General features: G+C 39.9%; 3 protein-coding genes across 4 annotated transcripts; 1 reads left to right on the top strand and 2 right to left on the bottom strand.

The window, feature by feature from the left end:
• The first annotated feature begins 4874 nt into the window (after positions 1–4874).
• il6 (interleukin 6 (interferon, beta 2)) lies at positions 4875–6465 on the top strand. The gene is made up of 5 exons (XM_088318641.1): positions 4875–4893; positions 4987–5183; positions 5266–5364; positions 5712–5855; positions 6129–6465. The coding sequence occupies exons 1-5, from the start codon at positions 4890–4892 to the stop codon at positions 6342–6344; spliced, it is 660 nt and encodes a 219-aa protein (XP_088174767.1). The 5' UTR covers positions 4875–4889; the 3' UTR covers positions 6345–6465.
• A 657-nt stretch (positions 6466–7122) lies between these two features.
• On the bottom strand, positions 7123–9245 carry tomm7 (translocase of outer mitochondrial membrane 7 homolog (yeast)). The gene is made up of 3 exons (XM_088318639.1): positions 9073–9245; positions 8371–8419; positions 7123–7368 (listed from the first exon to the last, which is right to left on the bottom strand). The coding sequence occupies exons 1-3, from the start codon at positions 9173–9175 to the stop codon at positions 7353–7355; spliced, it is 168 nt and encodes a 55-aa protein (XP_088174765.1). The 5' UTR covers positions 9176–9245; the 3' UTR covers positions 7123–7352.
• A 628-nt stretch (positions 9246–9873) lies between these two features.
• On the bottom strand, positions 9874–23755 carry hycc1 (hyccin PI4KA lipid kinase complex subunit 1). Of its 2 annotated transcripts, XM_088319552.1 has the most exons (13): positions 23572–23755; positions 18194–18275; positions 17997–18098; positions 17677–17856; positions 16926–17006; positions 16732–16847; positions 16223–16318; positions 15941–16057; positions 15727–15814; positions 14370–14532; positions 13115–13385; positions 13045–13082; positions 9874–11620 (listed from the first exon to the last, which is right to left on the bottom strand). In XM_088319552.1, the coding sequence occupies exons 2-13, from the start codon at positions 18242–18244 to the stop codon at positions 11118–11120; spliced, it is 1806 nt and encodes a 601-aa protein (XP_088175678.1). In that variant the 5' UTR covers positions 18245–18275; positions 23572–23755; the 3' UTR covers positions 9874–11117. The 2 variants fall into 2 exon arrangements, with proteins under 2 accessions (XP_088175678.1, XP_088175677.1); XM_088319551.1 differs by lacking the exons at positions 13045–13082; positions 13115–13385 and having other exon boundaries at positions 23572–23753.
• Between the last annotated feature and the right edge of the window lie 566 nt (positions 23756–24321).

The raw sequence follows: 24321 nt of genomic DNA, 5'->3' as shown, positions 1-24321 counted from the left end.
TACATATGCACGCCTCCTTCCTTGACGGCGGTGACGCTCGCTTTGGGACCTTGCTGCAGAATGAGGTGAAAATACTTAGCATTTAATTGAAGATTTCAAGTGAACATGGCTTGAAAGAGAATATACTTTTTTTTCAACTGAAGATTTCTGAAGGAAGCTGAACTTGCCACTGCGGATGACATGACAAGCTGTGCAAGAGTTCATCTCCAGTGCACTTGCATAACTCAACTGTCAGCTCAACTTTTCTAATAGGGTTCGTAATCTGGGATAATTAGCCCTTTTGCGAAGAGTCAGATCATGCCAACGCCATAGAAGCCGGCAGACGAACTATATTGGCGTTATTTAGGTATGGGAGTGTTCAAAAAAGTGATATCGTTCAAAACTTTTTTTTTTTTTTTTAAATCTCTCCTGGGCATTCAATGGTTATGTTGTTTTTACTAACTTGCTGAGAAGAAATAACAAGAAAAGGGAATAACCCCTCCATCCAACCAACCCCAAACACACACACAAACATCAAAACTGCTTGGTGGGCCCGAGGGACTCTACTGAGACCCGCCACTGTTACTTGTGCATACCGAGCAGCAGATGCACACACAGCAAATAAACCTGATAATATGGCATGTTGAATAGATGATCCTAGCATAATACCTGCAGGTTGCACAGAGGAGGATGGATTATTGTGGGAAGGGGAAGGAGGCGATGAGGAACACAAGGAACATGAGAGACAAGTAGGGAGAGCGGTTGAAGCAATTACCATCGGAGTTGCTGAAGCCTTTCATCCCCAAACCGTCACTACGCACACAAAATTACAGCATGTATGCAGTCCCATCATTTTTCTTCTCCTCCGTCAAGCCTGTGTCCTGCATACAAACTCAACATCTGCACACACACACGTGGTCAGACGTCTTCCTCTATCACACACGTACACGCACACACAGACTACTCAGAAAACGCTCTTCAAACAAATGCACTCTTGATTAAATATTGAAGAGTGCCCGCCTGAGCTTAACTGAGCCAAGATACAATTCCTCTTATGGATTTCAACATCGCCCAGAAAAGGAAGAGGACACAGTGAGCTAAAAGCAGCAAGCCAGGATAAAAAGAACGCAGTGGCGCTTTGAGAGACAAGTTGAATTTGTTCCGCGGCCTCACACTGAACAAGAAAATGCATTTTAAATCATCATTTCATGTTGAAATGAATGGAAATACCAATAATCCTTTCTAGCCTTCCACAAAAAATGTATTTTAGTGGGGGGAAATTTTAATGCCTGCCTAGAACACAAATGAATTCATAACAACTCAACTCCTCACTTAGCTCATCAGTGTTGCACTAATATTAGTCATTCTATGTCGAGGATAAAGAATATATAACCGAGTATTGTTTTTTTTGTCTATCAATGAGTTGTCGCTATGCTGTTTGCGTTCAATCTGGTGACTAAAAGGCTTAATGCATTAAAAGGGTTCATTGAAGACTAAATTGCCTCAAGAACGGGAGTGTGAATTCGTGTTTGTCTATATTTAGCATGCAGCCGACCAATCCAGGAGCGTAGCTCACGTCTTGCAAAGTCAGCTCGGAAGTCGCTGACCTGCGACCCCCGTGAGGTCAAGCAGTAGAGAACATTGTTCAAGGCTGCTCTTCTGTGTATACTGCTTCAACACTGCCATCTGGCGTTATCAAAAGTAAACTGCAGGCTCCAGGCAAACCGGACGCCGTTTACAAGTGCAAGCTGATGCTGGTCAGAAGAATGACGGGCGGCCACAAGAGGGCGACATGACCACACGGTGAAAGTCTTTGAAGACGAGACGCGACAAAATGACTTTTGACCCCATTTGTTGTGTTGCACTGCCCCCAAGTGGCCATGGTGCGCACAGCAAAAAGTGCCGCAGAATGGCCATCGAACGCAGAACCCTCAACTGTAGCATTTTGACATTTCGCTGAAAAGTGTATTATGAATTAATTGCAGTATTATTATTATGTTTTAGAGTGCTAGTATTCGTAGAGAACTACATATATAAAAAAAATAATATGGCATTATTTGCGATCAGATGTCTTTGAAGGCCTTTTATGATATTCATGTGAGTGAAGTTCTTCTCAGACATCTGATTAGCAACAGCAACAAAAAAAAAAAAAAAACACAACACCAACATCGATTTCACGATGCAGAAGATAGATAACATCTAACCTACAAAGGCTATAATTTTCCATAGATCACAATGACAACATTATATGAAACCAAAAATGAGCCAAACTTCCCTTTTGGTATTTTTTCACTGATAATTAAAGGGCAAAAAGAGGAACAGTCATGTTGCGAGTCAATTTTGACAAATTGCAACTTCAGCCTGGGATAGCAGGATGAGACAATAATGTGACACAAGTGTGTTCCTTAGAAGTACGAGCGGAATTGGATAACAATGACGACGAGAAAAGGAAAGTCTGGACTGATGTTCGAGTCTAGTTGTTCTGATCAAAATAACATACGTTGTAATTTGTTGAAATAGCTCTTCAAACACAAACTAGTCACCATCATTTAACCAAGTTTACACACAATGTAATATTCTAATTTTGTTTTAAACAACTAGTCTCATGCCGAGTTAAAAGCCAAATCACAAAATGTACAGTCGAGCCAATGAGGGGACGCCATAGGAGTTATGTGCTCCTTCTTACGAGTTCCAGTCCGAAATGACCGGCAGTATTTTGGACCAACTGGAGACGCTTGATGGGGCATTGTGTGACTTTGTCAGGGTTGTTAACAACGCTCTTTTCTGTGGGGTGCCAAATTTAGAAGAAATTTTACTTTACAGGGACTTGAAAGTATTTTAACACAAGATGTATTGGTCTAAAACCAGGACTCAGAAATGATAATCTAAAAAATATGACTTGTGGAAATACATACTCTACATATACAGTATATTCACACAGGCCTGTCTGTTGTGATTGACTGGTGCGGTCCAGGCTGCCTTTCACTCGAAATCAGATGCGATCCAGCTCCTCAACAAGGATGAGTGATCTGAGAAAATGGATGAAACGGATCAAGTCACATAAATGAAAAATGATGAAACATCAACACGTAAACCCGTTCTTACAACATTCCGAAGACAGCAGATCCAGTGTAAACACTGGAAGTTTTTTTCCACTCTCGCTGAGTAATACGAATCGATGAGTTGACTAGGAAACGATAACAAAAATAGTAAGAGGCGATATGAGACATGACCATGCTGAAATATTTCATACGGTGCGTGTGTGAACATTGTACGGCAGCTGTTCTCAAACGTTTTATATCTAGTCCTACCCGAGAAAATACTTGACTGACCCGGTAACATCACATGACTGACAATATTAGACACAAAGCCACCAAAAAATATCACAGGTCAAAGGTCAGCAGTGGAGCGCGCGAACAACTCAGAGCAATCGCTGGAGAAAGCTGCAAATGTATTGGTAGCCCGAAAAGTACTACTCAGTTTTAAAAAGAGTTGGTCACCACTTTCTGCTCCAGTTCTTCAAACTACATTATTGTCCCACGTGAGTCATGAGTATCGAAAGTTTGGCCATTATTCTTTTTAATCAGTGACTCAACAATGAGGGGAATATTGCTTCACCACTTCAAATAGCAAAAGCATCATTTATCATGTCTTTTCCATTTCATTATTTTATATGTACCATTTTGGCACCTTGTTTCAGGTACCTCTGCATTATTTGAAGAAGATATAGAATTTGTTTTTTAACAGTTTTTGGACAATCTAAGCTATATTTGCATATCTAAGTGATTTGGTTCTTGCAGTTACAGTATTCAGAGGCTCTCAAACCTTTTATATTGATATATTGAGCATCACCGACAAAATACTAGCCCTCCAAGTACCACAATAATGACAACATTAAAATACGATGTAGTAGGAAATTTTCATTAAATATGAAAAAAAGCATGTCAGTTAAATATAATAATAATATGTATATTTGTGTATATATATATATAATATATATAAATTTTTAAAACTAATCACAAAAAAACCCATTATTAATTGCAATTAATCACATTTTTCAACTACTATTTTATTTTTATTATATTTGCAAAGTATGCAAATAATTTATGAAGTAAATCAAACTGAGTTAATTGAGTGAAAATATTTAACTGAGTTAAAAATGTTGGATTAATCATCTGAGTTAACGCTTTAATTTTGACAGCCCTAATATATATATATATATATATATATATATATATATATATATATATATAATAAAATATGAAATACAAATTAACTTAGGTTAAAAGCAATGGAACTGCAATTGATGTCGTAAAGTAATAAAATGTAACATTGGATTAAAAAAAGGAGCCCGCGTACCACAGTTTGAAAATCCTGGCCCAGATGGATTTTTTTTTCATTTCACCTTTATTTATTCAGGAGAGTAAAATTAAGAAAAAAATGTGTTAGAATGAATGAGTTTTTTTTAAAATATGCTGCAAAGTGTTCATGTTTGAAAATTGAGAAGATTGGTCAAAAGGAGTGTAAACTTGGAGAAAGAGGTTTTTGCTTCGGGCAACGTGGAGACTTAGCCAACCTTGTACGATTACAAATTCGATAAAATGACGTTCTAAGGTAACTTTAAGATGGCACATATGAGAAAGACGTCATCATATCAAAAAAGCTGATCCATGAACCATGGCGTGGGGCAAAAATATGCTGATTCATCATACGGGGATTGGGAGGGAGCACAACAAAAGCAAAATCAGTCATACAAATGGATAATTGAAGTCGGAAGGTATTAGGAAATCCCTGCCGTCGGTAAGATATATAATGGCAGGGCAATGTGAAGACAAGACAAGTTCTACGAGAACAGGCGATCAACACAAGAGGAATCTCCACTCAGCCAGTGACGCAACATACCCTCCGAAATGAGTACGTCAACTACCTGGAGTGATGAATGTTTCCTCTTTTTTTTCTTGTTCCTCTTTCACTATTCATTCATGCATTTCTTGTGCTTCCAAATAGATGTGCAGATCCTCGCTGCGGGTTTGCTGGCCTTTCTGGCACTGAGTGCCACCAACGGCGCGCCGCTCACAGAAGAACCCACCGTCTTTCCATCGAGTGACACCACAAGTGAGGAGGCAACGGAGGCCCCCGAGCTGCTGAGCACCTCCGATGTTTGGGACTCGGTTCTGGCGAGCGCAAAACACCACCAGAAAGCTGTGAGTAGGAACTTCAAAAGCTTCTTTGTGGTCTTCATCTGGCTGTGATGCTCATTTCTCTCGTGACCAACTCCGATTTCAGTTTGAAGATGAATTCAAAAGCAATCTCAAGTTTCATTTACTGGAGGACTATAACATACCGCAGCTTCCAGCAAAGTGTCCCAGCTCCAACTTCAACAAGGTAAGAACCAAGTGGAAAAACTCTGCACATGAGTAGATGTATGGCCACTTATGAAAAAAAAAAAAGGATCCAACACCTGTACTTGAGTAAGAGTAAAAATACTTTTTTTCCCAGTAAACTTCAACTGAGGTTGGCATTAAACATCTTAAGGCCTCTCATTAAATATTTGCCAAACTGGTGCTGACTGTGACGTGATCTCAACTGAATTTACTGCCACCTTCCAACGCTTGTATTCGTTTGCACTCGCAAGTCAAAAAAAAAAAAAAAAAAAAAAGAAGTCTTGTCACTTGAAAAACTTAGCATGAATTGCTTGATTGTCTCACGTTCATTCTTTGTCTTCTCTCCAGGAGGCTTGTCTCCACAGGCTGGCCCAAGGTCTGTCCACTTACGCGAGTCTCCTGAAGAATGTGGCGAAGGAATATCCCGACAGTACGATATTGTCCGAGGCCAAACACTACACAGCACTCCTGCTCTGGAACATCAAGCAAAAGGTTATTGAATTACTGCAAATTTGAGTTTTAATCTGTGGAAAGCGCTTTTGCATTCAAGATAATCGCCTTAAAAATGGTTCCTGAGCACAATGTCAAATTAGTATACCAATTATTAGCATTTTACAGACACTCATAAAATTGTGATAATGAATAAGGAAAGTCCTTTTTCTTCATTTTTTGTGCTTGACCGTCACATAGCAGGGCGACGGGAAAACCTCGTAACTATGAATTGAAATCTAAATTAAAACAACTTTTTGACAATGTGTCCTGTAGATGAAAAAGCCAGAAGAGGTCACAAGCCTGAGCAGCAGCCAGGAGCAAAGTCTGATGGAGTCATTGGACAACCCCGACGCTTTTCACAGAAAGATGACGGCGCACAGCATCCTGCGGCAGCTCTATATCTTCATGGTTGACGGCAAGAGGGCGCTGAGCCGCAAAGACAGGCGCAGGACAAGACCTGCCAAGATCGCAATGTATAATACATTGTAGTGCCTCTGAGGAATTTTGGGCAAGACGTGACGCAAATTAAGCGAACTTCTTGTTGTAGCTGCATGGATATCGCAATCCACGCACGGAATGATTATCTATTTATTTTTTGAATGAGTTTTTGAATGACACACTGACAGTTTTTGTTATTTATTCTTTGAAGAAAATATTTATTGATCACCCCCCAAAAAATTATTGTGGGTTTGATACATTATTTATTACAATCAGTAATTTAAATTATTTAATGACAGTGTATTTATCGTGTTTAAATTGTTATACCTGAAGGCAGGGTCATGATATTTATATACGTATTTATTTGAACAGTTCTTTGAATGTTTTGTAAATTTTGGAAACATGAATAAAGATGAATTGTTGAATTTAAAATGGTGTCATGTTTGACTTGTCAAATAATTATCACTCGTTAGGAAGACCTACATTCAGTACTAACCCAGACGTTACTCAATACACTTAGCTCCGCAGTTAAAATAAAATTCATTATGCAGATTCATCAAACATCAACTTACTATAATTTTAACATGGCCAATACAATAAATTCCAAACTAAAAATCATGGCTGGATTTTTGTTTGTTTTTTTTTTAACAGTGAATTTCTGCGCTATAATCATCAAAATCACAAAAAGCAAAATCATTATGCTCACACTCCTTGTGATGTGAACCTTTAGAGAATTTCACTTTTCTAAATCAAACTAATGAAATAAATAAAATTTCAATATTTTGAGATTTTTATTTTTTTAATAAAAGAAGACACTTTACTCACGGGATCTATTGTCATAAATTTATTGACAGAAACAATGGAACGCAGGACAAACCTAAGTAAAGGATGTCATAACAGCAGCAAATAAATATGTGACCAAATCAACATACTGTATAAAGTTAACAACATTTGATGATGACAATGAATTAAGAGGAGAATGTGGAAAAATCTATGTTCAATGCAAGATGGTAGTCGTGGTCTTCAGGAGGGGGTTGTTGATGTGGACGTTGTCGCTTGTTAACCCCAAAGTAAACTGAAAAGAAGCAAAAACAAGGTGGTGATGCATACTTTTTCCATTGGTGGTTTCAATTTTTTAAGCGATCATATTTTCAAGGTTCTCTTCCCATTTATTTTTAAATATACACAAGCAATACATTAAATCTGGAACACAATACGTTTAAAAAAAATCAGATTTATTATACAAAAATCTTCTACGTTATGCTTATGCTAAAATAAAAGCAAACAAACCATAAATTTCTTTATGAATTTAAATAAGAGTTGTTAACTAACGAGACACCTTGTCTGGCAGTCTTTTAAGCATTCACTACAACATCTTCACAAAATCCAAACAAACGTGTGACCTGAACATATTGCAAACAAATCTGTGACATAATTAATCCAACTTTTAATGTTTAATGAAACAATGATATGTGGACTGCAATTATTAAGCACTGAACTTACACACAGTGCGCTCATGCATGCCCACACGTACACGCGAGAGAAAATGCTGACAAGATGAGTTGATGACGCCATTCATTGTTGCCACGTGTCAGCAGTTCATCCGAATGATGCCAACAATTCTGTGGTATTTCTTCACACGTGTCCATTGCGACACTTGCCTTTGATACCACTTTTTCTTACCACGATACATGACATGATATTCAGTTTTTCAAGAGCACGGGAGAGCCTCGAGACGACAGTAAAAAAAAAAAAAAAAAAAAAAAAAAAAAAAAAAAAAAAAAAAAAAAAAAAAAGCAGTGGTGTGACAGCAGCCATATGCTTTTAAAAAATCAATAAATAGGTCATCAATAAGGTTAGGTTTGGCTTTACCCGTCGATTAATTTTTTTTCTAGAAAGAGAGGGATCAGTACAAAGTTGTACAATATTTTTGTGTCATCCATTGCTCTTGCACAATAATTAAGATATGTTTGCATGATTTTAAAAGTGTTTAAAGACCGTCTGAAAAAAAGTGAAGCATAAACCCACGAGCCCCTCTACTTGGTGGGCATCCATTCTTAATGTGTTCAAGTCATACCCCAAGACTGAGGGCTCCGGCATTCCTGGATCTGCTCCTCGTTTGAAGCCTGTTATATGAAATAAAACGAAACAAAAATATTAGAACAAAAAGCATGGAGCAGGAACTATACATATGACTTTCAACAGAAAAACTTTAAAAGACTAGTTTTATTTTGGGTTCGAGAACATCAGTCAGAGGTCTAAAAGAATGAATGCGTATTTTTTTTCTCATTCCCCATTCTGTGGTTAATTTATTAACCGTTCGAACACACCGCTATTGTGCAACCATTCACAACTGTGCATCGGAACTGTACAAATGAGAGGAAATGTTTCGTAGGACTGGTGTGAACGAAGTGATGACACCTTCGGTGTTTCCGATGAGACAATTGCAAATTTTTCGACCGGATGCGAACCTTTGAACTTCGCAGTCCATATGGCAAAACACGCAACACGTTGTATATCCAACATAAGAACTCATTTGTATTATTTAAGAGAGCATTCTGCTGGTTCAGCCCACCTCACAACAAAATGGGATTTATGTAGCCCCTGAATTATAATGAGTATTCGCCCTGGACCAAAACCTCGAATAAAATTAATGTCATTGACTAAAGAACAGTAAATTCTGAATCACGTTGTGTTAAAGAGTTAACACGCTAATGCTAAGGCTAACACCAGACCAGCGTGTTTTAGTAACAAACTTCGTTGACGCCTTCATACTTACCCAAGTACAACACGGTCGGAATAAAACCCCACCGGATGACGAACTGTCCGCACTGGAACAGCTGCTGCAGTCGCTGTTTCGTCTCTTTACTTATTTTTGCCATTTTTGCTTTATAATTGCAGCGAGACAGCCGCTACCCGATTCCAAGGACACGGAAGCGGAAATGCGTCATCACGTCAAAATCCGAAAATTAGGTTTTTGTCGCCATCTTGTGGCTGTAAAATGCTACTGCGAGTTTATCCCACGTTTTTACTATATGTACATTTTTGTTAAGTAAATAATAACGTTATTTTTTTTCTGACGACTTTTTATATCTAATTTAAATAACATTTATATATGTATTGTTGTACAATTACAACCAAGTTGGAATAATTGGCAGCGATATGCAGTGCACATATTAATTTATTATAACACGCCCAAATATGTAGTGTATGAAAAGTCGGTTGATATGTAAATTTAAATTTGTCATTGACCCATTTCTGACTGTAAAGATTGTCGCATATTTTCTTTTATTTTTTTCCCATTAATTCTAAGGAACTTTAATGGAAAATCTAACTCTATAAAGTGCTTGTTAAAATGCCGATTGATTGTAGTACAATATAAGTGCTAAAATGAAAACTCTTCTGGAATTTTAAAATAACCCCAACGAATAATTAATTTTGGACTACTATGTGTATTTTTAGTCCATGCTTGAGCATTCTTTACACCCAAATCAGCAAATGAGTCGGAATGGCAACTGACAGTCTCCACCTTGGAATGTGAGCAGCCAATCTCAAACACTTTCCAGCCAGCAAAGACACATTTAGGTCAAAAGAAACACTTTATTTCCAGAAGCACTGAGCTGCACATTCTCAGACATATAAAAAGGCCAATAAAAACATATTCAGAACAACAGTATGATGTACAGCAAAAGCAGAACCAATCACAATTTGTAAACTGACATATTGAAACACATTGATTGTCCATAGAAATTCTGTACATCAAAACGTTAATAGCACACAGACGACAGTTTACACAGGGGATGGCGGCGTTATTTTTGGGTGATGTGATGCAAATGGGTTGACTTGGGACACAGGAAACAAACTGCTGAAAAACTACAAATACCAGACGAGATATTAAAATAATACAGTTTTTCAGACTGACAAATATAACATAGCTTCTTTTTGGATTGGTGACCATGAGAGTTATTCATTTATAAATATATAATTAGCCTTTCAAGTGCAAAACTTAATACTTTATAGCCCTCTCATCAGAGTCAAAACATCTTTGTAATAATTAGTTATAGGTTTAATCTGTTTTATTTTATTCAAGGGGAGGTGTTGATGTTATTGCTCATCAGAACAACAATACTGATTGTAAAATATTAAGAATGTATTTGTATGGCATCTACTAGTTGGTTTACCATATTTTTTAGGGAAGAATGTGGATTTTATTTTTTGTAAAGAAGCACATCTGTTACTGGACCAAAGTGCAAACAGACCACAACGTTGAGGTTTAAATATATCCGTCCAAACACTGAAAGTAAGGTTTGTATTGCTATGGGGAAGAAGCAATCTTTAAAAAGCAATAGAAACATTTTTTCCTTCTGAATCAGCAGCTTTTACGTAAAAAAAAATAATAATTTCAAAAACTACAGATACCACACACACACACACACTTGCCCACCCACACACGCACAATATCGACCCCAATAGACCGGGGTGTGGGGAGGTAAAGGTGAATGTATGGAAAAGGCATGCAAAGGCAACGCACGCCACTTGAAAATCATTTCCAAACACTACACACAGTGTTGAGTGATGAGCTTTAAATGTACCTGTCAGCAGGTCGCAATTTGTCCCTGACATGGCAACAGTGTACAACAAAGGAGTCAAAGAAATCGGCAAGGTGACTTTGTCTCCCCAGCACAGTAAGAACAACGCCACAGTAAATCATTGGAGAGAAGAAAACAAAACGTTTGTGGTCCCTTGCGGTTGGCATGGCTTACAGTTCCAGGTTACTGGTGCAGAATCACAGGATCAGATCCAAAGGTTCATCGTAAAAACATTTCAGAGGTCCGAGCCGAGGTGCACGCTGATGCTCGGTGAACGTTGCGTGTGGTTTAAATAGCTCGTCCCTTCCTCCTGCAGGCTGCATGAATAATGGCCGGCTTCTGGGGCAGTGTGGTTCCCGGAGGGTGGGGCGGCACCGGCGGCGACCTGCTCAAAAGAACGGGAGAACACGGCACTAGCAGTGCGCGTCAGGCTGGTGAGAGCTCCCGCTTTGGGCACCGACTGGCTCGAAGTGAGCGTGAGGCGCTTGACGGACGCCTCGGCGCTCTCGCTGGCCGCCCGGCCGCCCTGAAGCGGGCTGGCCTCTTTGTCTTTGCTGCCGCGCCCGCCCAGACGGCACTTCTTCATGGCCTTAACCCCCAGGTTCAACGTGGTCACGCTGTTGCTGATGGTGATGGTGGGTGGTGGGTTCGTTTCGGAAGCCACCCCGCTTGGCCACAGGCTTTCGTCCGCCTCGGAAATATCCATCAGCTCATCCGGGGAACCCAGATCCACTGCGTCTGCGGGATCGACACAACAGAGGGAGACATGCAGAGGAATTAACAGGCCATCTACGAGGAATGAACAGCGCTCATTTGTCATTCAGCCCATTACATTCTGTTAAAATGCTCCACAAGAAATGATCGCACACTAATGTGTAATTACACTATGGTTTGTAACCATTGCTTTGAACTAAACTACACAGCAAGTCACAGGCTGGGGTCACAAAATTCATTTTGTCTTCTTTTTGTTAGTTGATTTTTCATTTCATCACACCTCAGTTTGTCTGAAGAAATGAAAAAAAAAAAATCAACTAAGTCACAGGCTGAATGACAAAACCTTTACAGTATTACTGTCTTCCAGCAGGTGGCGCCAACGCACCATCACCACAGCCTGGGAGATGATTTCTGGCAACCTGCTGTCAAGACAATTTTTTCCAACTCCCAACCCCAAACAAAAGGTTAGCTTAGCCAAACAATGTGGTTTATGGGCAGGGGAGTGACATGTTAAGTCCCAAAAAGAGGCAGGGAAGGACAGTGTTGAGGGCAGAAACACCACAAAGGGAAAGTGAAGAAGGAAAGACAGCTTTGTAAAACAACTTTTTGCATCCTAACCCAACCCTCACAAACAGTTGCAGTGGAATAGAAAGAACAACAGTGAAAAGCTGGGAAACAGAAATGCAGGCTTGTGTTAATAAATCCAATGCACTGATTAATCAATTTCAAACAGTCATGAAACGGTTTAATTCGTCACCGGCTTTAAATTAAGACCTGCATCTTTGCCAAGCTTCTGTCTAATTAAAAAAAAAAAAATCCAGGTGCAACCCAGGAGTGCTGTCAAGGAGGCACACAATTTGTTGGAAGAGATCACTCCAGGATGGGAGCATTTGGTGTCATAATGCTGTACATAACATACAGCTGCGATTGTTGTGTGATGGATGAAAGGAACATTAGCAGGAAATTGTGAGAAAGCCTGAGCCACAGGGGAGAGAGTGAGTCAAAGCTGTTGGACTGACGGAATTAAAGTGCAAATTAGGGCTGAACGATTTTGAAAAATGGATTTGAGATTTGTTTCCCCTCAATTATCGGGATTTAATATGCAATCGTTTGGACTATGAACAACAAATTAAACCAGTTTATCCATCTTCACTATGACAACTTTACAAAATTCCACCAAACAAATTTGACGGAAACATAAGTCGGTAAGTCATAAATCAGATAACAATAATATGTAAATGTGTATTGCAATTAAACTCGATACTGTATAAATATATAAGACGGAAAGCCTACAGAAACAAAGCAACATTTACACAAAAAAAAAGCTTCCTACTACACTGACATGTCAATTTGAACTTGAGTAATTGTTCAGCCCTAGTGCTAATAAGTGGGGAAAAAAAGGGGAATCATCATGCAGCTTTTCAGACAACGCCCCCACAGACAGTTACCTAGGTTACCCCAGGAGTGGGGCAAGGGGGAGGAAGGGCTTAGTGCTGGCTCCTCCCTATGGAGGCTGACCCAGAACTCTCATTTTCCATCATTCGCCTCACAGACTTCTGCCTCCTGACCTCCTGCCCCCGCGTGCCGGATTCGTGACTTCGAGGGTCCGGGCTGACCTCGGGAGCCCCTCCCGAAGTTTCGCCATCCGGGTGGGTGCGGCCGTCAGAACGTGGTCGCAGGGAGTCTCCGTTGGGCATTCGCTCACTGCTCACGCCTGTCACACTGATATCGGGGATGGCCACGCCCCCCAGCGTGGCCTCACTGTCTACGCTCACCTCCTGCGACTCTGCTGGTGCGGCATGGTAGGGGGGTTGAACGACACGCATGCACACAAACATCCAGATCATGCACACACATGGAAAAACAAAAAGGCAATGTGCGCAGGCGCACACGACCGTGACAAAACAAGACACAAAGAGTAATTAATGCAAAAAGATGATGGAAAAAATATTGTGATAAAAACAGAATATATGATTAAAGTATATGATGTGGAGATGAACAGTTGGATGGAATCTTAATGTCATAATGAATAACATGACACAATCTATTTGAGTCAATGAGCACCATCCACGTAGATCAAGGTTTCAGATGGTCAACTAAAGTTAATTTACATAATCAAAAATAATAAATTGTGTACAGTGAACCTCCGTTGCATTGTAGATTTTAATTTAAATGAATATAATTTTGTAGATTGTTTAATTGCACTTGCTGAAGTGAATTAACCACTATAAAAAAAATGTTCTTCTGAAAATGTTTAATTATTATTGTTAATTTTTTTCTATGTGTCAGTTTTACAGTAAATTTTAACTGGCAGTGATAAACAGTTTGAAACAAGCACACTGCGCCACTTATTTATAAAACTGTCTTGTCAAAGTGAAACCATATGATGAACTCTCATTTCTCAAAAGTGCAAATGAATGAATTTAAATTGTATGGTAGGAGTAAAACTATTTTCATATTATAATTTTTTTTTTTAAATTGTGATTTTGCAGATTTTTCACCTCGAGCATCGTGATTGGAACAAATCACTGGTAAGAAACGAGGGTTCACTGTAACCAAGTATAAATAAATCTTGACTGCATTGTATAAAAATGGCCCATGAACCAAAAGGGTGATGAGTGACAACACCTGACAGTGGCATTGGGACCTGATCAAGATCTTAAACCGCTTGCTTTCATTTTTGCGGTGTGTGAGCGCTTCCTGTCCCCTCTTGTATTTATCCACACTCATTCCAATTTCCACATCATCACGACCAGGCGCGCATGCAACTCACCGTGTCGTTTCCATCGGTGCCCCCTTATGGAGAGAGAAGTGACGGCATTTCGGGAAATCCTCGAGGCAGTGGGCGTGATCTCCACCTGGATACTCCGTGCGCCCTCCTTAGTGTTGCTTTTCAGGGCTGCGCCCTGCTGCGTCGACTTGATGGCGTTGCCCACCTGATGGATGAGACGAAGCACACGTCGTCAACATGGATGCCAGCGGGCAAGATCATTGCAGCTGCGGTACAACTCACGGTCATTCACAGTCACTGTGATCCTCACGATTATACTCATTATAAAACTTCCGTATTGGCGTTGCGTGCGGGTGAGCTGGATCGCAGGAAAAAAATGCCGTATTTATCGTCACATTCACACCTTTGTAATATTTTGTGTTATCTAAGTGCTGCACTTATGTTTAAAAAAAAAAAAAGGTGAGGACAAAATATGTACTTCATGTCGGCATGATCATGCCTCCACCTTCAATTTTTAGATTGAAGTGAGGATATGTAGCCACTAAACGGTATTTTATTCACCTTCAAATAAAGGACACAAAATATGATGGCCGAAATACGATAATTTATGATTAAAAAGACGATCAACAAAGTAACTGTGTATCCCTTGCCAAACAGAACTGCAACAAAAGCATTATTGACAAAACTGCTCAGTCTGCTGAACAAGCCGACCATGTGACTAAACCAAATAAGATCGGCCCCATAATCCTATTTCTTCACGCACAAGAGAAAGTTTCACATCTTAGAGGCCACCAAGTTAAGAGCATTTACAATTCTTAAAACCAACATGGAACAGCCGCGTGTGGAAGAAGGACAATGCGGCTTTTGTGCAAACGGCCGTGGTCATGTACTCGTTGGCCACTTCATAACGTGTCAATCGATGCAATTTGGTATAAGGGCGACTTATCAAGCAACAGGTTTGATTAACACTGAGAAATTAATTTGACGAGGCTATTATGGACTACATGAGCCGTTCATGTTGAGCCATAATCTAGCAGGGGAGATCGATCTCTGATAACTAAAACTATTTGCACATCTATCTTGTCTCCGTTATTAGGCCTAGCAGCTATAATTTATATAAATCTTATTTGGATCCATAAATCATGTGTTTTCATTATTGTGGAGGAATGCACCTTGACTGGTGTAGTAATACTGTTGGCTTATGTTCAATCTGCTTCCCCCCACGAGGATTACAGCTAAACAGAGCAGAGTGCAAAGCATGTAAATAATCTAGCGGGATTACGCACAGTTTGCAGTCTGACACACAGACCAGCACAATACAGCATCGCTTGCCGTGCACGAAGTCGCTTCCGAGCATGTGTGTCCGCTTCGCATGCTCACAATTTGTTACTGTGCTCACCAAAAGCGCTTCAGGGAACAACTCGAGCTGGGCCCGATACAGGACATCGTCCAAGGCTTTGGATCCGAGTTCCGCTTCCCCGTTACACCTACACATAATTGATGAAGGGTATTAGTCATCTGATTTGAATTACTGCACCCTGCATAAGAAACTGAGGTCGATTTTTCTATCACAAATATAGAATTATATAAATAAATGTGGATTTTTCACTCACAATGCATAGTGTATCCCCGTGAGAAGCTGAACCAAGAACTCCGATGTAACCGTCATCCGTGTGCTAATACCTTTATAGCGCCGGATCTGTTGCCGTGGGTAACCGCATATACACACTCTGGAGGATAACCAACAACAAAATATGAGAAGTTGAATCAAGAGAACAGGGAAGTTGCGCAAACACTAACAGGACTCCCTTAGGACAAAACAATTTAGTAAACTAGTAAAAATATATCACGCAGTACAAGTATATCTGGAAATGCTGAATGAGGCGTGTTTGCACCTGGAGCTGATCTGGCAGAGCGACTGGAGCGAAGTGGAGCTCATGTAGCTGAGAGCAGCGTTGTAGCAGAGCAACAGGAAGGTCAGCACCTCAAATCTGGAGAAACACAAAAAACTTTATTTGGGGAAAAAAAAAAAAAGATAAATAAAAATCGATAAAAATAAAATGTTTTGTTTTTTATTATTTTTTGTTGTTATTTCTTTGGTTTTGTTTTTTTTGGGGGGGGACGGCGGGATCACAGCTTTCATGTCAAAATGCAAACTGTTCAGGATTTTTCATAATTTTGAGAGGCTGTGTCAAATTTTGGAGGCCATAAAATGCCGATGGTATACTTTTAGAGATGACTTTCACGTCACTTCAAATTTCAGTTAGCCAGCCAACAGATCTTGAGGCCAAACTGCCAGGTCAAAACATGACCTCCTGACTTAAGCAGCCTTGCGGTTAACGGCAACTTCCAAATAAAAAAAGCTGGACAGCTGATGTTGGCATGGTTACAACACATTAATTACCTATTTTGTGCTGTAAAGTTTTCCCTCTGGAGGAGTGGCCCGCTGTACACCACCTTGCTCAACCCATGATTGGCGAGCGCCCCTTCTGTCAGGGCCATGGAGCCGATGGCGGATGGCTAAAAGACCAAGATGACATTTTTATAGTTGAACATTTCAGGGAAAAAAAAGCAAATATTCACATTTGTGCGTCTTACCTCGTGGTACACCGAGGGTTTGGACAGCGAAGGAACAGTGAAGGATAATACTTTACTCTGCCCATCTTTATCAACTATTTCCTGGGGGAAGGAAAGATAGGAAGAAAAAGAACATCCGTAGGTGAGCAGGTAAAAAAAAAAATAAAAGAGAGGGTTACACGAGTGAGAGCTTGTACGCCAGAAAAACTGATGCTTAACGTGTGGGTGTTTGTGTGCGGGGCTAGCGTTTCTCTTCCGTCTCCGCACTGTTGTGTGTACACCCACACCAACACACCTCGGGGTTTGTGTGTCTCCTGAGTGCTTGCTAATGTCAGATCAATTATAAGGAGGGAGAGTAATGTGCGCTGACTGACACATGACCTATTCTGCTATGCAGACAGGAAGATAGACATCGGCGCTCACACAGAACATCATCGGCCCAAATGGATTCAAGCTGCTTGCAAACATGGAAAGGGCTGTCATGTGTTATTTGGAGGCACAGTTTGTCCGCGTCGCATCCATCACATACACGGAAAATAAAAATAAAAATAATTTGAAAAAATTATTAAAAATAAAAATTATTTTAAGAAATCATTTAAAAAAAATAATTAAAAATAATGAAAAAGAAATAAAAAATAATTTTAAAAAATGCTGCCTGAGATTTTAAAATAGCATTCAACTAAACTGTGATGTTGATTTGAATTTAATTAATAGTTAAGCCTTAGGAGAAACACACATCACACACACTTAGCACACTCGTCCTCTCCCCTACCAAGTTGTAAATGCCCAGCAGCAGGGCTTCGATGCAGCCTGAGGTGTGCGGGTCCCTGGCTGCGCTGACAGACAGAAGGCTCCACAGGAGCTCTGGAAGGAATTGAAGAGTGAAACGCTGCAGCTGAGGCTCACCACTCCGGTAAAACTCAAACAACTGGTGACACACTGGCTCCAGTAGCTGAGGATGAGAAAATCGGGAAAAAAAACAAAAATAAACAATAAACACCAAAGCGCCACTTCAAATCAATGTCTCAAATATTACATAACCAGTAGAAATTATGTGCAGTGCTGAGATATATTTGGAAAGGGTGTCCATACTTCGCTGTAATTCTCCCGAATGACTTTGTAGAGCGCAGGCACAAGGGCACCTTTGTCTTTAAGTGATGCAGCATAGGCTGACACGGCGCTGTCAGGCAAGGTCTGAAATACAGAAAGTAAATCATGTCGTTGATGAAAATGCGCAGGTTCGGTTTTTTTTTTTAATCCAGTCTCCATTTCTTATAGCTTCACTGTACCTTATATTCTGACAGCCATTCCTCCACCACTCCTTGGTCCATCGCCAACATGTTCCTGCATCTGAAGAGGCGTCACCTCTACCTGTAGAAAAGAAAGAGAATGAGAAAATTTAGAAGTCAATTTGAGCTCATGCTCTGCCATAGGCGGAAGAAAAGCAGAGACAGAAAAACCTCCACGGTTTAACTTGATGATGCTGACATTCTGAATTCATTGTCAGGAACGATTGCGTCTCAGAAAAAAAAAATGAATTAATTGCCGTCTAACACCCCGCAAATGCACCAGTGGAGCTGGCAGGACACGACTAATATCAGCGTTATTCATCCTCTGCAACCGACATTTTTTTTTTTTTTTTTTTAAGCTAGTCAACCAAATGTAGCTCACGACAATACACTTAAAATAAACAACCAAGGCTAAATGGGTGGGAGGAATGCGGAGTCCATGTTTGGTCTGTCTTTTCACAAAGTCTGCTTAAAAGAGGAGTGGAGGGAATAAAAAGGAGAAATCCATTTTTTTTTTTTGCAATTGTATTGCACAAACACTTTCTAATTAGGCCCATTAAACTACTTGAACTCTATTACCTCTCCTTTGGGAAAAACATGTAATAAAATGTAATAACACTTCAGCCAAGCGAGAGCAGCGGCGACAATATCCAAACAATATTCTTGTTATTAAAAAAAAAAAAAATCATGCAGCTTTCCCCTCCATGCTCCGCCTCTGTCCCTCACCTCCTCCGCTGTACGTTCCTTTCACAAAGCTAATATCTTTATTTGGTATTATTTTGGTGCATGGCCCCTAAAAGGCAGCCAAGTGTCCATTTTTGGACTGTGCCAGTGATGAGAATGACAAGAGGGAGGGTGAGGGGAGCCGGCGACTCATAAAAAAGAGACGGATTATTTGACAGCACAGCCTGCATTTAGTGAAATGAGTCCATTGTGGCGGCGTGTTCGGTCACATGTAATGAGGGTGCTGAAGGTTGCATACGTGCTTTAAAAGCAGGCAGGCAAAAAAATATATAAAGCTGTGATTAGAGTGTGACTCAGTCTTTTTTTTTTAAAGACACTTTCCTTCCTCAGGGTTTATTTTCGAACCATATTGGTTTCTCGGGTGCAATTTCTCCCGTAGTCAAGTGAATGGAGAGAATGAAACTACAGCTGCAGGCAATATTCCTGCTACCTTTCCATTAAATAATGAACAACCCACAAGGGTTATTGAGAAAGTGAATAATAAATGTACTGAAAACTAATAAAATCAAACATTGCTATTTGATTTTGTTCCAAAAGAATTATTATAAAAATCATACTCAGCTCTTCTCTTGGTTTCTCAGTACGGCAGTAATATTAATTTTGCTTGTTTTATGATTAAGTTTGCATTTGAAATTCAAAGCAAAATTGTATTTTTTTTTTTTTAAATCGTCTGATTGACAGCTTGTTACCTGAAAAAGTTGGCTCGCCTGTATTTCAGATATCAGTCTAATTATTTAATTGGGTTAATTTATTAAATTATTATTAAAAAGTCAGGATATCCGTAGCCACAAATTCAAACATAAAATGGTTTGCAATATCCTCGTCAAAAAATGTGTTACGCCAAACAGTACAATCAATCAAAAAATAAAAAGAGAATTAATGATGGATGATGCAAAAAAAAAAAAAAAAAAAAAATCAGATCCCCCAAAAAATAAATGTGCTTGTTCTTTTGATGTACTACTGACAGCCCCAAGCAAGAAACAGAAATCCAACCGCCCGGAGATTACACAACGCTGAGTAATTATGTCATCGGGAATGTATTTGTCTTCCTGTCATCCTCTCGCTTACTCGCTCTTCGAGACAAGGATGACGACGCAAATCAATGCGAGCTGGAAAGGGACGACTTGAAGGAAGCAGGACATTACCCATGCAACATCGCACACCAATAAATCACTTAAAACAAATCGGAGCACAACAGCTCGAAGTCACATGACACCGAGGGGATGAGGAACATGAATGTGGGCGAGAGGTACAAGCTTTGCAGGAATCGAGAGAGAGAGCGCAGATCAATCGCACAGGCAACAAAGTGAGAGATAATTGGATGTATGCTGAGAGGACGGATAAAATGGAATGTATACCACGCCCAAGGGATCCAGAACACAATTCAAGCGAGACAAATGGGTCAATAAAACAATTTCATTAAGCTCTCCACTGCCTGCGGCAACCAGATTGACTAATGGAACGGCGTAAGACGTGGAAACACGATGAATTATTACAAATCCGGAGAATGCTTCAAGACAAGATATCGGCTTTCCAGGAAGTGAGGAAGAATGTGTCAAGTAATCAGTGAGTGTGTAAGTGTGTTTATTCAGCGCCTGGTTTGAACAAACCTGTTCCTGTGAGCGACCCACGCCTCTGTTCTAAAGATTGAAAGTGTCACGCGTGACAGTCCAGCCTGTACGATTTTGCACTTCGATTCATTTTAAGCAAAGACTAAAACGGGCTGTAAGTTTTAATGAATGCTAAATCAGAGTGAGTTGTTTTATTTCAAATTTACGTTCTGTATAGCAGAGTGACAGTTGTGCTTAAACAAAATGTCTTTCTTTAAAATGATCTGCCATGGTTTCATCGGAATTTAATGCATCAAACTTACTAGTGGTATCGGGTACTTGGTATCGGAGCGTACGCAAGAGTTGAGAACTCTCGTAACGTCTGAAAAAAAAAAAAGTTATCAATTTCAAACTTCCCTGAATTTATTGTTTGTGTTTCATTAAAAAAAAAAAAACATGGAAAGAGGACCAAGAAATAGCATATTGTTTCGCAATGAGATAATCCTTCATCCTTACTTCTCACGTGTTAAAAGAAAAAAAAAAAGTACTAGCAGAGAACTGCCGAGCCGACCTCCGGTTTATTCCCTACACATAAGCATGCCGAAATGCGGGTCAGTGGTGTGATAAAAAGCTTGAAATGAGGAACTCAAGAAAAAAAAAAAAAGGAAACAATGAAGTGGGTGGTATTAAGAGTAGCAGAGCTGCCCCAGCTGCTTTTTCCTGTGGTACAGGCCAGGGAGCAAGATGAAATGAGATTATGGAATGAGAGTTTTGAAAGAAATTCGTACACAAGTTCAATGGGTTTTTTTCTTTCCTTTCATGTGAGTGCACTTTCAGGTATCTTAACTGCTACAAAAAAACAGGAAGTAAAAAAATGTGTTACTTGAGTTTCGTCACATTTTGTCCCCCCTCTACGATTGAGAGTTCGTTTTAAAATCCTGCTACATGTTTTTCAAACCTTTAAATGGCCACACCCCTCTAACCAACTTTCAGCTGGACCATCCCTACACTTCTGCGCCGGTGACTCAGGTCAGCTTTCCCACATGCAAGAGCATTACAGTGAGTAAGTACCGTTAAAAAAATAATAATAATAAAATAGGGATGGGCGAGGACCAGCCTTATTTTAAGGCATCGGGTACTCATGGAGGCTGTAGATACCAGTTGCCGATACTAAAGGGAAAAAAATCTGACAGTAGAGGCGCTATACTGCGGCAGTTTGACACATTGGCGAATCATCAGCTGTGTCACCATTTTTTCCTCATTGTGTTAAATGACATTTTAGAATTCAAAGGCACTACGGGTACCGTGAGTACTCATACTGGTATTGAATAACCCAAGTAGCAAATATTAAAATTCTGTTAACATATTTTATATTTGTATGAGAGTTAAGCCTATTAAAAAAGTGCAAGACAGAAAATCGGAGCCCAGTTACACATTTTTTGTGTGTGGTTTTTGCTGTTCTCGGAGATGGATGAGGAGCTCGAACAGACAGGAAACCTCTTGCAGCAGCCTACGCACTTAAGCTGGTGATGCATCGTCGCCTAACGCGATCCTCTCTCTTCATTAATCAAAGCATACGTGGTAAACATGACAATTTTCTGCTCCGGTCAGAAATAGCTTGTTGAAATGATGGAATCTGCACTTTACATCATTGCCTTTCAAGAAGATGAATAACACCTTCCACGGTGAATTCAAACGCTGCATGTTATGCAACTTGGGTTGGATAAATTCACAGAACAGTAGGATTGTGCGGTCATCTGATGCTTCGTGACAAGCAGTGCAACGATTTCGTCCAGCTCCAATACCAGCTTGGCTGTCAAAAATATATTAGCAATCTTGAGAAATAAATGCGCACACTTACAATAAGGCTGCTGATCATTGTATGCGTTTGTGAAAACTTAAAAATGTTATACTCCGAGTGGGATATTATATATATTTTTTTTTTAACTGATTTTTTTGGTGCTTTTTAAATAGCTCAAAGCGCATTCTTAAGTGCACTGCTTGCACTAACCATGACTGCAAACAGACCTAGTTTATTAAAGCAGAATTAGTGCTCCCAATTTGACGACAATGCCTGGAGCATATTTGCCTAAGTGACTAGACAAGAAAAGGAACACATCAGAGTGAATTGCACTGAACATTGCTAAAAGCATGGTGCCCATGCTGCAAAAGTAGGAACCATATAGACATGCAGGAATGTTGCGCAACACAGTTTGCCCAAGTCGCCTTGTCTCAAGTGTAACAAGTTGACATCAGAAAAGAAAAACTGAATTATGGAAAGGGTGAGCCATGCAATTTGACAACTCATTTTATAATGTTAAATTGATATGCGGTACATATAAACAAACAACCAGTATCAGTCACAAGTTTGGACTGGAAAATTAATCAAATACAAAATCGACATTGCATGAATTAATCAGACATCTGATTTTATTTTGAGGCCTGAGGTGTCTAATATTTTACTTATTTCTTGCAGCTGCATGAAATTATGATTAATAACCCTCTTTGTCTTAAATCAGGACCAAGCTCACCTCTCACAAGTTTGTTTTTAGGAGACTCAAACTAAAACAATGTCTGTTCAACGAGGGCCACTTTCACAATTTGTGTCCCACTGAAAGATGCATCACATGATTCACATGATGCTAGGACAGAAATAAGAAGGCTTTATTTACCCCAGCAGTGTAGTGGTTTGTGTGCAAGGGAACACACCCACACATCTAAACCAAGAGTCCGGTGCAAAGTCTTGCTCCGTGGAAAATGACACCACAAGTGTGATATGTTGGAACAATCGCTATACCACAGTAATTGCACATGTGCAGCTCATATTACTGCACTACACTAATTCGCACTTGTGTTACAAAAGCTAACCTAGCAAATGTTTCTCAGTGCCTCAGCATGCATTCGTTTGCTCGGCGTTAGTGTTAAAACAGCGCCAGCCAGGGAATAAAGATTAATCTCAGCCCGCCACACACTCCTAATCTTACTGAATGACTTGGAACTGTCATGACGATTGTTGACAGGTTTAGCTAGTTAGCTAGCTCGGCTAAGGCGCGACAACTAAACCGGGAGTTGGTATTTACTTACTGGCATGCTATCAGCAAAGCTCCTGCGATGTCGTCTTGGTGCGTTCCGACAAAAAAGTAAACGAGCATCACTTCGCTGGTGCTTGATTTCCTTCAGGAATGCAGCAGACCCGCACCTTCATCGTGGTTACTTTCCTCAGTCAAACCATCTTTAAGTGGGAGATCTCCGACTCAACGAAAGGAAAAGGACGAGCGGGCCAATGGGAGACCGATAGGAAGTCAGGTTGCCCCGCCCTCTGGATTTTTAAGCCAATCGAATTGTTGCGTTTGTAATTTCCACGATCACTGTAGGTTGTAGCTGTCAGCCGCGCTCTCTCTCGACGCATGAGTGATCTGTCAGATGGATTTCAATGAATTACTTTTCAAAAGTATCCAACGTCAATTTGTATAACAATTATAATGTAATAATTTTCATACGCCAAATGCTGAGCATTGACGAAGAGAAACTAATCGCTTGACGCTATTAAATGATGCATGGCAATTTGACCATGAACTCCGGAACAATGGAGTATAAATAGAAAATAAATTAGCAAAAAGCACTTCATGATTTGTGGGCAGGCTTTCAAAGGAATGGGAGATTAAACATTTGTAAGCATTTGACTTTGTCCTCAGTGATCAGAAAAGATTTGCTCCCTCAATATCCTGTGATGTTCTCTGCATTTCAGGCCGGGGGTATTAAAGCTTGATTATATTTAACCACGGGGGTGTTAAAAATAACCATAACACATTTTCTCTTGACCCAGGTACTCTC

The sequence above is a fragment of the Idiotropiscis lumnitzeri genome, chromosome 16 (assembly GCF_059441095.1).
Source record: "Idiotropiscis lumnitzeri isolate Australia: NSW breed Sydney's pygmy pipehorse chromosome 16, RoL_Ilum_1.0, whole genome shotgun sequence".
Classification (NCBI taxonomy): Eukaryota; Metazoa; Chordata; class Actinopteri; order Syngnathiformes; family Syngnathidae; genus Idiotropiscis; species Idiotropiscis lumnitzeri.
The sequence above is the reverse complement of the archived record's forward strand: the minus strand, read 5'-3'. Positions and strand labels throughout refer to the sequence as shown.

Coding starts and splice junctions, on each gene's coding strand:
- il6 (XM_088318641.1), top strand. Junction 5,365..5,711: donor CCAGCTCCAACTTCAACAAG/GTAAGAACCAAG, acceptor TCTTCTCTCCAG/GAGGCTTGTCTCCACAGGCT. Junction 5,856..6,128: donor TCTGGAACATCAAGCAAAAG/GTTATTGAATTA, acceptor TGTGTCCTGTAG/ATGAAAAAGCCAGAAGAGGT.
- tomm7 (XM_088318639.1), bottom strand. CDS start 9,175: ATGGCAAAAATAAGTAAAGAGACGAAACAGCGACTGCAGCAGCTGTTC. Junction 8,420..9,072: donor TCCGACCGTGTTGTACTTGG/GTAAGTATGAAG, acceptor TTCATATAACAG/GCTTCAAACGAGGAGCAGAT.
- hycc1 (XM_088319552.1), bottom strand. CDS start 18,244: ATGTTGGCGATGGACCAAGGAGTGGTGGAGGAATGGCTGTCAGAATAT. Junction 14,533..15,726: donor TGTTCCCTGAAGCGCTTTTG/GTGAGCACAGTA, acceptor CTCATCCATCAG/GTGGGCAACGCCATCAAGTC. Junction 13,386..14,369: donor GCACCGATGGAAACGACACG/GTGAGTTGCATG, acceptor ATGCCGCACCAG/CAGAGTCGCAGGAGGTGAGC.